At 46.8% G+C, this 13,677-nt stretch overlaps 1 protein-coding gene across 1 annotated transcript in view; it reads right to left on the bottom strand.

Annotated features, from left to right (window-relative positions):
• LOC310648095 (tyrosine-protein phosphatase non-receptor type 11-like) overlaps positions 1-13,677 on the bottom strand; it is a 37,004-nt gene that overhangs the window by 18,535 nt on the left and 4,792 nt on the right. The window contains exons 2-11 of the mRNA XM_083375793.1: positions 9,452-9,574; positions 6,271-6,465; positions 5,155-5,347; positions 3,786-3,905; positions 3,585-3,698; positions 3,267-3,363; positions 2,745-2,824; positions 1,441-1,596; positions 1,094-1,225; positions 231-385 (exon numbers count right to left, since the gene is read on the bottom strand). Coding sequence (XP_083231919.1) covers positions 231-385; positions 1,094-1,225; positions 1,441-1,596; positions 2,745-2,824; positions 3,267-3,363; positions 3,585-3,698; positions 3,786-3,905; positions 5,155-5,347; positions 6,271-6,465; positions 9,452-9,574 — 1,365 coding nt within the window. The remainder of the gene's footprint in view (positions 1-230; positions 386-1,093; positions 1,226-1,440; positions 1,597-2,744; positions 2,825-3,266; positions 3,364-3,584; positions 3,699-3,785; positions 3,906-5,154; positions 5,348-6,270; positions 6,466-9,451; positions 9,575-13,677) is intronic.

Raw genomic sequence — 13,677 nt, forward strand, 5'->3', positions numbered from 1 at the left:
TTGGACTAGAAGACCTCTGAGCTCCCTTCCAGCCCTAGGATTCTATGTTCTAATGGAAAGAAACGGAGGCGAAGAAGGGAAACACGTGGCCGTTACATTTGTGGTCCTCTGGCTTAGCCAGAAGGAATTGAGAGCTAAATGTACTTCCCAAATGTTTATAGGCAGACCACAGTAGGGACCAGGAAATTTGTTTTAAGTGAGGCAAATCCAGGCCTCCTGACGTCCCTCACCTGCAGTGCACCACAATTGGTCCCGAGTCCGGAATATTTCTGTGGGCCTTGTTGATTTGGTCCAGAAAGCCGAGGACTCCGCCTGGCTCGATAGGGACGCCATGATCAGGCCAGCTGAAATACTGGAAGTGCTTAATTTTCCTGGGCTGCTCTTGCTGGATAGGAGGAGAGAAGGATGAGATTAAATCATGCAGAAATATTTATATGTCCCCGCGAGGGGGATCTTCGCGGATTCGGGGATCTTGTAAAGTGGGATGACGGGCAAAGCAAGTCGCTGAGGATTAACGTAAACAGAAATAGGTAAATATTTGCACGGCTGCCCCCGCGGTGGAAATAACATAACCCCGGCTCCGTGACGGCCTGCTCCTTCCCCAGAACCTCTGAGTCACTTAGTCTTTGCAGCAAGAAAATTGGAGAGCAGAAGAGAAAGAAGGGCGTTGAGTCATTAAGCCACTGAAGGAAATTGGGCTGGCATGAACCACGCGTTAGGGACGGACGAAATGGCGAGAGGCCGTCCGAAGGAGAGATGGGCAGAGATCGGCCTGGAAAGCACAACAAAGAAACTACCCAAGAAAAGCAAGCTGGGAAAAAAAAAGAAACTGCCTCTTTGGGACCCGGGTTTGAAACCTGCAAGCAAATAAACAAATCTGAAATAATGTCCCGTTGTTCTGTGGCTTTTTTTTTTTATGAGGGCCCACAAATTTAGGCAGCGTGTTGACAAGCTGCCGAAGAGCCCAATCAAACCCCCCGCTTGCTATCCTAGAGGATCAACAGATTCCTAGAAAGGCACTTTGTTGGCCTGAGGAATAGAAACGTGACTTTTTTAAAAAAAAAACAAACAAACACAAGAGTCCCCAATCTACCCTGTCTATCCGTGCAATCTGCAAATCCCGGATGTAGTAACCCTGACACTCTCGTTCGCCGGTGTTCTGCACGCCGATGTCGCCAAATTCCTTCATGCCGTTTTGATCCGGCCAGTAGCGAAAACACTTGTTCTGCGAGGCAAAAGAGGAGAGGGGGACAAAACTCAGTTCACACAACACTGTAAAGCTGAAAAGCAGTTTCACTGCATTTTTTTGTTTTTTTTTAAAGGTGCGGAGTGAAAGTAGGCTTCGCGCGTCTTGTGAATCCAGCCCGTTAAAAGACGCCGCCGCCAAACGATGGCACAAGCTTTTGATGGGATGGGGAGGGGCGCCAGGAGGGGGCTCACCCTGCCTCGCTCGACCTCCTTGGTGGTCATGACGATAATGTGGGTGTTTTCCTGGTAGATCATGGCCCAAAAGTCATTGACGGTGCTTTGCAGACAGCCCTGGGTGGCGATGTAGATTTTGCAGTGTTCGGCGCTATGCCCATCTTCCAGAGTGTTCTAGAACAGGAGAGAGAAAAGAGGAGAGTTTCGCTAGATGGGAGGACAGCATATAAGGCAGGGACCCCAAATTAGGAAAGGCAGGGGCTAAAGGAACAATAGAAAAATAAGAGTTGGAAGGGACCTTGGAGGTCATCTAGTCCAACCCCCTGCTCAGGCAGGAAACCCTACACCATTTCAGACAAATGGCTGTCCAGTCTCTTCTTAAAAACTCCCAGTGTTGGAGCATTCACCGCTTCTGGAGGCAAGGAGTTCCCCTGGTTAGTTGTTCTGTCGAGAAATTTCTCCTTAGTTCTGGGTTGCTTCTCTCCTTGATTAGCTTCCATCCGTTGCTTCTTCTCCCGCCTTCAGGTCCTTTGCAGAGTAGTTTGACCCCCCTCCTCTTTGTGGCAGCCCCTCAAATACTAGAGCACTACTATCATGTCGCCCCTATTTCTTCTTTTTACTAGACAAGACATACCCAATTCCTGCAAGCGAGATTTTTTCTTTTCCTCCCCTCCTCTAGGTTGATTTGCCATTTAGGAGATGAACTTCCAACAGACTCTTAATTTTTTTTAGATATATCTATCTAAATTCTTTCCATTTCTTTTTCTGTCATTTCATCTCTGGACATTTCCAAAAACGGACTGAATAATAGAAGAATAGAAGCTTGGAGGTCTTCTAAGTCCAGCCCCAGTGGAGGTCTTCTAAGTCCAGCCCCAGTGGAGGTCTTCTAAGTCCAGCCCCAGTGGAGGTCTTCTAAGTCCAGCCCCAGTGCTCAAGCAGGAAACCCTACATTGTTTCAGACAGATGGTCATCCATTCTCTTCTTAAAAGTCCCCGGTGTTTGGAGCTGTGTCGGAAGGCTCAGACTGCACTAAATCACCAGCCACCGAAGCGATGGCCAAATTAGGCTCCTTCATTAGAGATCATTAGATTATCTGCTTTTATTTAATGAGCTGATTGGATTTAAACCGCCCACCCCTTGCAGGCCAAACATTTTCACAATATTTTTTCCCTTGCTGCATTTATCCAATCTCAAGAGCAAGGGGCCCCAGTCTTCCCTTCACACGCACAATTAAAAAATAAAATAAAATAGTGTTCTGCAATTTGGGCAACCATATCCCTAACAAATCGTCTTAGATCATCTCCCAGTTGCCTGCCACTCACCTTAATATAGTTGGCATTGATGTAATCGGAACTCGGGACTCTGGGATCCGCGTTCCGGAGAGCCACCCGCGTTGTGTCAACTGCAACAGGGAGGGAAACGGCAGAACCGCCAGAAAAAAAATGAGCATCTGTCTTGAAAATCGCAGAAATATTTTTAATTTACTGCCCAGGTTTATATCCTGAATGTGTTCAATTGCCTGCTTTTTTTAAAAAAAAAATCTTAATTGCTTTCACTCCTGGGTGGGATTTTGTTCACAATCCAGAGAGAAGAGCCCTCCAGCTCACTGCTTCTCTGCACAACAACCCTCCAAGGGAGGCCACCATGCCACTCAGCTAAACCTCCAAGGTTCAAACTGGGCTCCGGGTGCGAAACGGATGAAATTCTGGGGTTGCTGAGAAAGAGGGAAGTGTGCAAGAACAGGGACATGCACCAGCCACAATTCTATTTCCTATCATTATAGTCTTCCTTTAGAGGCAAAACACTTCCCACTTTTAGGATGGCTTAACCCTTGGTAATCTTACACGGGAGGATGTTTTTGTAACGATTCTTCGCCTTGTTCTCCACGCGCTGCCCTTCCTTCCTCGGGTAGAGAAATTTGCACTCCTGTTGCTGCAACATCTGTGGGAACCAAGAAGCCGGAATCACCCTTCCCGTCGCTGGTGGGCGCCGGGCTTTAAAACAAACCCCATCATCCCCAGCAACGGCTGGCCTAAGCCAGGAGGATGGGAGAGGGAGAAAAAAAAATCCCACCCCAACGGGTCATATCTATCCTGGGGGGAAATTCTCAAGAGTTGCCCCGTGCACAGGAGATTTGATTGGCCCTATTTTTCCCCGCATACCTCAAATTCTTCCCAGAATCCTTGTTTGGCCTTCTCGCTCTGGTCAGCCATCTTGTTCAGCTCCTTGACCCGGTTCTCGATGTTGGCGGCAATGATCCTTGTGGCGTTGAAAGGCTGGTGGAGACAGGATCTTGAAGGAGAGAGAGAGACCCCTGTCTCTCTCCCCACCCCACCCCAGTTCGGCACAGGTGACCGACTTACCTGTTTCAGGTGGACCACCACCCCGGACTTCTCCACCATGGGGTTTTTCTTGTAATGCTCCACCAGGTCGGCCAGGGTGTCGAATCGCTCTCCCCCGCCCACGTCGTACTTCCCATCCAGCTGCCGAAGGAGAACCAGGAAGGAAGGTTGACCCAGCGTGGATGAAACCCGAGGACATAGGATGGACATCAGATCGGGACAAAATACAGACCTACCACGACCGGTTCGCTCAGTGACCCTGGAAAAGGTCACTAGCTCAGTTGCAAAGGGTTCGCTTCGCAAAGCGGGGCGGGAAAGGTCATAAAAACGGGGCGAAACGCCCACTTAACAACGGCCCCGGAGAGAGAGAGGGAAGAATTTTCCGATGCTGGAGGCGCTTCAACAGTTTCCAGCCCTGGGCAACGGGCTGGGCTAGATGGTCTCTGAGGTCCCCTTGCAACCCCTTTCCATTCTCTAATTCGGTTTCGGGACGGATTTTCTTACGGAAATCGCTGTTCATCAAGGGAATAAGCTGCTTTGGGAAGATACTTCTTTTACTGGAGTGTTTTTGGGCAGTGGGGGTGTGCATGGAGAGTGGATTAGATCAGAGACCCCCCCAACCTTTTGGGGAACAGGGACCGGTTCCGTGGAGAGGTTTTTTTCTGCGGTCCGGAGGGTGCCTGGTTTGGTGTGCTGCCTGCATCCCACAGATGTGGCTTTGCTTGTTTGTGCGGACAAGCCACGGCCCAGTACCGGTCCACGGACCGGGGGTTTTGGGGACCCCTGGGTTAGATTACAAATAGCCCTCCACTTACGAGATCTAGTTTAGCGATCCTTATAAGTTACGAAGGCTCTGAAAAAATAACCAAGGTCCTCAGACTTACGATGATCACAATGTCCCTAATTGACTCAGCCAGCTTTCAAGAAGCAAAACCAGTGTGTGTGTGTGTGTGTGTGTGTGTGTGACAAAATCAGGGAAAGTTACACTGTAATCGCACAATGCCTGGCTTGACAACCATGGCAAACAAGGTTGTCAAATTGGGTGTGATCCTGTGATGCCTCATTTAACAACCCCACTATTTAACAAGGGGTTTTTCCGGTCACTAATTTGTGGAGATGGGAAGGCCTGGGGGGGCGGGAAAGAAACCAACAGAAAAATTGGGCTGTTTTTCCGTTTTTTTTTCTTTTTTCCAAAGCCGTTTGAAGAAAATGGGGAAAAGCCCTGTTTCCCCCCCCCCAATTTTTCCAGTTTTTTTTTCCCAAGCCTTCCCATCTCTAGATAAGTCAGGGACTATGTACAGATGACCTCCAAGGTCCCTTCCATTCGACCCTTTTTTACACCCTCCCGAGAGGCAGGCCGAAAGAAAGCGGGATCGTCGCAGATCCTGACCTGGTAGCGGATCATGATGTGGGTCACGCGGGGTTTCCGGTCCCCCGTGTCGGCTTTGTCCTCGTTCGTCAAAACGGACAAGACGAAGTCGCCCGGCTTGCTTTGGCTGCTGCGGACTAAAAAACTGCCGGGTTTGGCTTTGTCGGTGAGGAGTTTCTCGGCTTCCTTGCCAGTCAGGTGGCCATGATACCATCTGAAGAAAGACAATGGGAAAGATCAAACTCCCGTCTGCGCCCCCGATGTAGAGACATTAAACTAATCCTAGCCCTAGAGACCCTTTCCCACCCTTCTCCCTCCTTTTTTCTGGGATTTGTCAGTGAGGAGCCTCATGAACTTGCACATTTAATGATCTGCCTTCTCACCCTCCTATTTTGTATGGGGTTTGCGTTTCAAAAAATCGGATCAGAAGGGTCCCAGAACGGCGCACGTCCTACTCTGTCCTCTAGAGGGCGCCCGCCACCTATCCCCTCGCGGCATCCATCACCCTTGGATGTAAAAGGCAATTTGAGCAAAGGAAAGGCAGGTGGGTGGTGGGTGGGCTGCAGAGAAATGCACCCACGGGCCTACAGGGCCCTTTCAATGTCCAGTGGCGGGGTACGGCTGCTGGACTACGACTCCCAGAATTCTTTGCTTTGGGCCAGACGGCTTGGTGCTTGGATGGGGCACCACCTGGAAAGCCTAGGAAGATGGGACGATCTTAGAAATCACAGAGGAGCATCCTGGAAAAAAAGGCGGGGGGGGGGAAACTGCCCCCAAATCCCTACTGGCTGACAGCTTTGAATTCAGGTGAAGGAGGCGACCGAGTGACCTCAACGTTCCCCGCGTCCGTCAGGAACACTGAGGCTCTGTGCAAACTAAGTGGTAATCATCTTCTTCTTCCTGGAGTGTAAAACCAGCCCAGCTGCCTTTTGAAAAAGCACTTTTAAGACAGTTCTCGGGTGTCCGAGAACCTCCACAGACCAACTAAGTGGCAATGTTTTAAACCCATCGCACAGTCCAAGAAGAAAATTCTGAGCATTGCCATAGTCTCCATCCTCACAACCGGTCTTATCAGGTAGGCCAGCACGCTCCTCCAGCATGGGCTGGCTGGGTTTCACCTGCCTTGCAACGACTCACCTTTCTGTGGTCGGATCCTGGCAATGTAGCGGAAACCGTAATTCGATGGTGTTGCTGTTCTTCTCGCGCAGAAGCCCTTCCTGCTCGGTGTAATACTGAATCAGCTCTGCCAAGGTGGCAAATTTTTCCCCTCCGTAGAGGTCATAATAATCGCCGGTGTTTTGGATTTTGATGTGGGTCACTTCATCGTTCCTTCTGCCGTCAAGAATCGGGGAGGAAAAGGATGACGATGCACACAACACAACTCTTGATTTCCCCCCCCCCCACACACACACACCACCAGGGCAGCTTTCAAAAGACGCCCGAATATGAAAAATACAGGGCATGACTCTTGAGCACATTAGGAATGAAAACATCAGATAATATACTGTACACGCGTTTGTTAACACGACGAAGGAGGCAGGATAAAATAAATGAATGAATATAGGTCGTCCTGCATTTGCAGCAGTTCATTTAGCGGCCGTTCAAAGTTACGACGTCACTGGAAAAAGTGGCGTACGACCCTTTTTCACACTTACGGCCGTTGCAGGATCCCACGGTCGGGCGATCAAAATTCAGATGCTTGGCAAATGAGTCGTACTTATGACGGTCGCAGTGTCCTGGGGTCGCGGGATCCCCTTTTGCGACCTTCTGGACAAGCAAAGTCACATCCACAACTGCCTGTTACTAACTGAACAGCCGGAGGGATTCACTTCAGAACTGTGGCAAGGAAAGTCGTAAAACGGGGCGTACCTGTTTGGCTTAGCAACAGAAATTTTGGGCTCAAGTTTGGCCGTAAGCCGAGGACTACCTGCGATACACCACCCCCTATTTGCAAATCAATTCTCGCGGCACAGAGAAAAGCCTGAAGCTACGTTTAAATCTTTTTGACTTTTCGCCGCGTTAATTTCTCCCCAAAATTTAAATGGATGCTGGACCGTAAAAAAAGGCCCTTTGGTCTGCCACCACAACACACCACCCTTTGTGAGGCAGACCCACAACTGTATCCTGGAAGCCTCCACAAGCTTTTTAAAGGAAGCCGAGAGACCCTAAGTCACATCAGGCGTTTCCTAATTTTGGGAGAAATTTTGCAAACGGGCGGGCCGCCAGCAAAACTGTGGCAAGAGGGCAAGGATGAGTCACCCTAGGAGCAGAGCGAAGGCACAATGAGGATATTGTTTGGGGGAATCAACTTCCTGTTCCCTCAATCCATCCACCCAAAAAGTTAGATTTTCCTCTTCTCATAAAAATTTAACCAAACAGGATCCCAAGGGCGTATCCCTCCTTCGAACCCCATTTGAAGCGTGCCTAGCTCTGGTCCAAATCTATCTTTATATGTATGAAGAAGGCAAAACAGCACCGAACTTCAACCAACGCAAGTATTTTAATGACAAAAACGCTAGGTCAGTCCATTAAAGCCCATTAAAAGCAGCAGCATGAAGGAATCATCCATAAAAAAATGGATGATACAGCACTGAATTAGATAGAGCAGCTGCATTCCGGAACGCAGGTTTATAACATGTCTTACTCGCTCTGGAATAAATTGCGCGAGGATCGGGTTTTTTAAAAAAAAATTCCTATTTTTATCGTGGGAGATGGCTTTTCAGGTGTTTTAAGGCACCGAGGTGGCGGTTTGGTTAATCCAACAATTGAATCGAGTTTGATTTTTTTTTTTAAAAAAAAAAGGTTGAATAGGAAGCCGGAAGATTGCAAGGCAGAGAGAGGGGGGAAAATAGAGCAAGGGAAATTGAAGGGCTGCTGAAATGCCTTGTAAATTGTTACAGATCAGTCAGATTTCAAGATTAGCCAAAAAGCAACCTAGAATTGATCTGTTCCAAAGCAAGAAATTCTGTACAACCGAAAAACTAACCCAGTATGAATATCCTTCTCACCCCAAATCTAGGTAAGATATTTTTCAGGCATGCAAGAAATCCTTTCTTTCTTTCTTTCTTTCTTTCTTTCTTTCTTTCTTTCTTTCTTTCTTTCTTTCTTTCTTTCTTTCTTTCTTTCTTTCTTTCTCTTTCTTTCTCTCTTTCCTTCCTTCCTTCTTTCTTTCTTTCTCTTTCTTTCTTTCTTTTCCTTTCTCTCTCTCTCAATCTTTCTTTCTTTCTTTCTTTCTTTCTTTCTTTCTTTCTTTCTTTCTTTCTTTCTTTCTTTCTTTCTCTTTCTTCTCTCTCTCTCTCTCTCTGTAACTTTGAATGGCCACTAAATGTACAGCTGTGAGGACAACCTGTATCCTTATGGTCATGAGAGCTAGAAGCTTGCTTTTTTTTAAAAAAAATGACAAAGAACTGGATCTTCTGCTAGCACCACTTGCCTTAAAAGCAGAGCTATGCTAGTTTGTGTATTCTTTGGGCCCCGCTGGCTTCTTTATCTTTCTTTTTTTAAAGAAAGCAAAAAACAAAAGCTTGATTAAGAAGTGGGAGAGCTGTTTTTTCTCTGACCAAACTCATCCATCAAATATCTGGAGTCTGGCTGAGCTCTCTAAGTAGACTGTCTCCAAAGTGCCTTTAAAATGCAATTAAGGGGAGCCTTGGAAATGGGCTCCTGGTGGAAAAGGAGCAGCTTTTAACTGGGCCAAACAGAATTAACTCTCCTTGTGCTGGAAAGAGAATTCTTTCCCTTCTCTCCCAGTCCATCCAGGAAATACACCCTACCTTTCAAAAAAAAAAAGAAGAAGCAATTAAATATTGAAAGCGCCCTCAATTAAATATAAGTAGAATGCATGCAACATGCAGTTTTCCTGCCTAGAGTCGTACATAAAAATCATAACGGTGGGATGAAATAAGTAAAACAGAACAAAAATTAAAACGACGCCTCTCAAGGAAGAGGACAGAGCGATATTGATGCTCGGTCCGCTCGTTACAATTCTAAATGGAGGCTTTTGTTCTTTTATTCCAAAGATGCTAATTTGGGCAGGGCAAAGAGGTCGGCATATGGCCCCGTTTGCAAAGGTCCCTGGGCCTCCTAAAGAACCAGTTCTTCTGAGCACAAGCAGAGTGCTTTCCTCCTGCTACTGTTTAGTTCTGTGTCCGGCCAGCAAAGAACACCTGGGGGAAAATGTATACGTGACCGTCCACGGTTAGGTGCATTCCCACAGCACCCTGATCAAAACACACTGTAATTTGCGAAGGACGCAATGGCGAGCTTAAGAGGGCTGGTGGACCAAGCTGTTCTTTCCTCCTGAGCTTGCAGCACCTACCTGACCGATAAAGTGAAATCTCCCGGGTTGCTTTTACTCGGCCGGGCCAAAAAACTCCCATGGATGCCTCTTGTAAGGAGTAACTTTTCTGCTTCAATCCCGCTGATGTTTGGATGGAACCACCTGGAGGGACGGGGGTGGTGGTGGGGAGCAAAAGAAAAACAAAGAACACCCCAGTATTAGTAAGATGGGCAGCTGGGTTTCTTCACCGGGTGCAGGAGGTGGAGGGTGAGATTAAAAGGTCATCTAGTCCAACCCCGTGTTGGATCTTAAGTGGTCATCTAGTCTGTAGGAGAGCACCAGGCTGAGGGCGAGGGAGGGGTCAAACGTGTCATCAGTCATGAATCCCTTCATGCTCACCAGAGATCTAAGTCCAGCCCACCTTGAATTCCTTATTTACCACCAATTGGCTATGACCCTTTTGGATCTTAAAGGTCATCTAGTCCAACCCTGTTTTGGATCTTAGCGGTCATCTAGTCCAGCCCCGTTTTGGCTCTGAAAGGTCGTCTAGTCTGACCCCTTTTTGTGCTTGAATTCTAAATGATCTCCAACAGATCCTCATCGTCATTAATTTTCGTTTATAGACTGTTTTCCCACTAAGAAGTCCTTATTACATGCGCCCTGCATGGATGACCCACAGTGACATTCTATGGGCTACCTCAGATTTGGTTGAATGGGGATTAGCTACTTATGATGTTTGCCTTCCCAGCTGCTGGACGCCGAGGCCAAGCATCTCTGGGGTGTTTGCCCCCAGACTCAAGACTGCAGGCAGGTTTTGGATAAAATGCAACCGTGCAGAGCTTCTGTTCAATTTGGTGAGCCGGCTACACTTTTAAACCCTGCTTCTTGCTCCCCCGAATATTTGCTGGCACGGAAGAAGCAGAACATCTATCAAGTATATTTAATAATTAACCAGGGCCTTCCCAAGAGATATTTAACTAAACTTTATCTCCATCAAGTAGCACAACAATACGGACAGGGCGGGGAGAGGGAAAGAAGACAGAATAAAAATAGCCACGTGCACCATTTTAAGGCCATTAGTGGAGTTAAAAAAAAAAACCCAAACTGACTTGAAAGCACACACAAAAAATGGTGTCTTAACAATTAGCCAATTACTAAAACTAAGACAGTAAATTACTCTTTAAAAAAAGGGAGCGGGGATGGCTAACCACTTTATAAGCCGTGATAGCCATATTTCTCCACCTCAACTTTCAGAGAGGCGGACTTCAACTCCCAGAATTGCCTGGCCAGCATGCCAGAGGATTCTGGGATTTGACGTCCACACAGCATCTAGCTCTAGCTGAGAAATCCCCAGTCAAACTTAATGGGACGAACATCAAGACACAAGGAAGGAAGGAAGGAAGGAAGGAAGGAAGGAAGGAAGGAAGGAAGGAAGGAAGGAAGGAAGGAAGGAAGGAAGGAGTGAGTGGACAAAAAAAGAGTGTCAAAATATTATTTTCTTGACTTGTCTAGGAGGCATGTCAATATATTTTCTGGAGGCGCAAAGGAATGGTGAAAATGGCAAACATTAGGTGGTGAAAATCTTGCAAGGAATATTATTTGGGGCACAGAGAGAGAAAGTGCACCAAGATAGGGAGGATATGCTGTTTGGTGACTTCAGAAGCCAAGATACAGATGCTACACAACGATTGCCGGTGCAGCCCTGTTTGCAGCCTAACCACAAATATTTTTAGCACTTAACCATGTGTTGTTCAAACCACAGAGTCTTATCTGGACAGAGTCATCCTGCGAAGAACGACCCGGGTTTTCCTAGGGCCAAACCACAAAGAAACCCTCCCTGGCTTTAACCCTTGGAGCAAGAGAACAAACGGAGTGCAGAATCCAGGTGATATGATATATACTCTCCTGAGGACTGAAGAAATGAAACAGGTTTATAAAAAAAAAATTATGTCAGATTTGCAAGACGCTAAACCAAGCACGCATCGCCACCACCAGCCTTGCAAAAAAAAAAAAGAAATTCAAGTTTTGCAAATATGAATAAGTTAAATTGCCCTCCTTCTTAAAAATCACAAAAACCTCGCCAAAATTTGGGGAAAAGACGTTCTCCTCGAGCTGCGTACCGAATAAAATATTTTGGCATTTTTCTTTAGGTCCGAAAATCTCTCCTGAGGAGGCGGTATCGGGAAACCTGTGCAGCACGCTTGAATTTCTTATTCTCTGCTAAGGATGTGCAGGGCTGAATGAAAAACAGCCCCATCTTGGGTGATTTTATTATATCCCGACGGTTCTCTCTATTACAGACTTGGTTTGAAAAAGGCCCATCTCCTTACCTCATTTTTTAAAAAAAAAAATCAAACAAAGTGAAAGAAAAGGATGGGAGGGGGGCAATCTTATTCAGGATGTTATTCTAAACAAAGAGGGCAAAAGCATCCAGGTTTACAAATCAAGTCGTGGTCAGTTCCTTCTTCCTGTCGCATCTAAGATGCGGTGTCTGAAATCCCCTCTAAGACTTATTGGCATACAAGACCCAGGTTGAAACCAAGGAGATTTGTGACATCAAAAATACATCACTGAGTGGAGAAGATTTGAAAAACAACCTCTGGGGAGTTAAGTTACAGGGGAGTAACTTAACTATGCCACTGCAAATAGTCTGGACTACAGCTTCCATAGTCCTACAGTCCCCCACTGCAAATGTTCTGGACTACAGTTTCCATAGTCCTTTGCAACGTAAGGTTTATGGCAATTGAAGTCCTGGACAGCGAGACGTCTGAGGTCACCTACCCCAGCTTGAGAACCGAGCAGTAATTTAGTAAGCTAGCAAGTTTGTCAAATGGGGCCAAACTCACTTAACAACTGTCTTACTTAGCGGCGGAAATTTGGGGCTCCGTTGTGGCCGTCGAGGACTACTTTATTTCACCTCTGTCCCTTTGCCACTGCGAGCTCCTCGAGTGCCAAGACTTTGCTGTTGAATGCTGGGACCTTTAATCATAACACGACAATCACACTGTCACACTCACACTTAAAAAAATATATGTTACGCCTCGCTATTCATATCACACAGTACAGCCAAAGGTGCTCAAGTCTGGTGTATAGAAAGCTGCGCTGGAATGACTTCCCCGATTCTTTTGGGGAAGAAAAAGTTAGAAATTCCCTTTTATAAATGACTCGGGCAAAATCAGCAGAGATCTGATTCTCTGTTCCCCCCCCCCTTAATTTGGTTATTGTTGAATCATCGTCAAGCATCCTTCAGGGCAGAGGGATCCTTTTCGCTTAAAAAGTGGGAATTCCAGAAGTAAACTATTTCCTGATTTGGGGCTGGAGGGTTTCTGAACTTCCTTTCAGGAAGCTGATAAAGGCAAGCTGATTCCGTCCAGAGCTGGAGACTAACATCGCTCTTTGGAAAACAAACAGAATAACAGAGTTGGGAGGGACCTTGGAGGTCTTCTAGTCCAACCCCCTGCTCAAGCAGGAGGCCTTATACCATTTCAGACAAATGCCTGTCCAGTCTCTCCTTTAAAACTTCCAGTGTTGGGGCATCCTTCTGGAGGCAAGTTGTTCCACTGATTAATTGTTCTAACTGTCAGGAAGTTTCTCCTTAGTTCCAGGTTGCTTCTCTCCTTGATGAGTTTCCATCCGTTGCTTCTTGTCCTACCTTCGGGCGCTTTGGAGATTAGCTTGACCCCCTCTTCTTTGGGGCAGCCCCTCAAATATCGGAACACTGCTATCATGTCACCCCTGGTCCTTCTCTTCACTAGACTAGACATAACCCAATTCCTGCAATGGTTCTTGGTGTGTTTTAACCTTCAGCTCCCCAATCATTTTTGTCGCTCTTCTCTGCACTCTTTCCAGAATCTCAACATCCTTTTGATATTGTGGTGACCAAACTTGGACGCAGTCTTATCAAGACATTATATAGTAGTAGTAGCAGATGGGGACTGTAGCCAAGAAATTAAAAGACGCTTGCTCCTCGGGAGGAAAGCCATGGCAAATCTAGACAGCACACTAAAAAGCAGAGACATCACCCTGTCAACAAAAGTGCGTATAGTCAAGGCTATGGTCTTCCCAGTTGCAATGTACGGCAGTGAAAGTTGGACCATAAGAAAGGCTGAGCGCCAAAGAATGGAGGCCTTTGAACTATGGTGCTGGAGAAGACTCCTGCGAGTCCCTTGGACTGCAAGGCGATCAAACCGGTCAGTCCTAGAGGAGATCAACCCTGACTGCTCTTTAGAAGGCCAGATCCTGAAGCTGAAACTCAAATACTTTGG

Source organism: Vipera ursinii (genome assembly GCF_947247035.1).
Source record: "Vipera ursinii genome assembly, chromosome: 17".
NCBI classification, from domain to species: Eukaryota; Metazoa; Chordata; class Lepidosauria; order Squamata; family Viperidae; genus Vipera; species Vipera ursinii.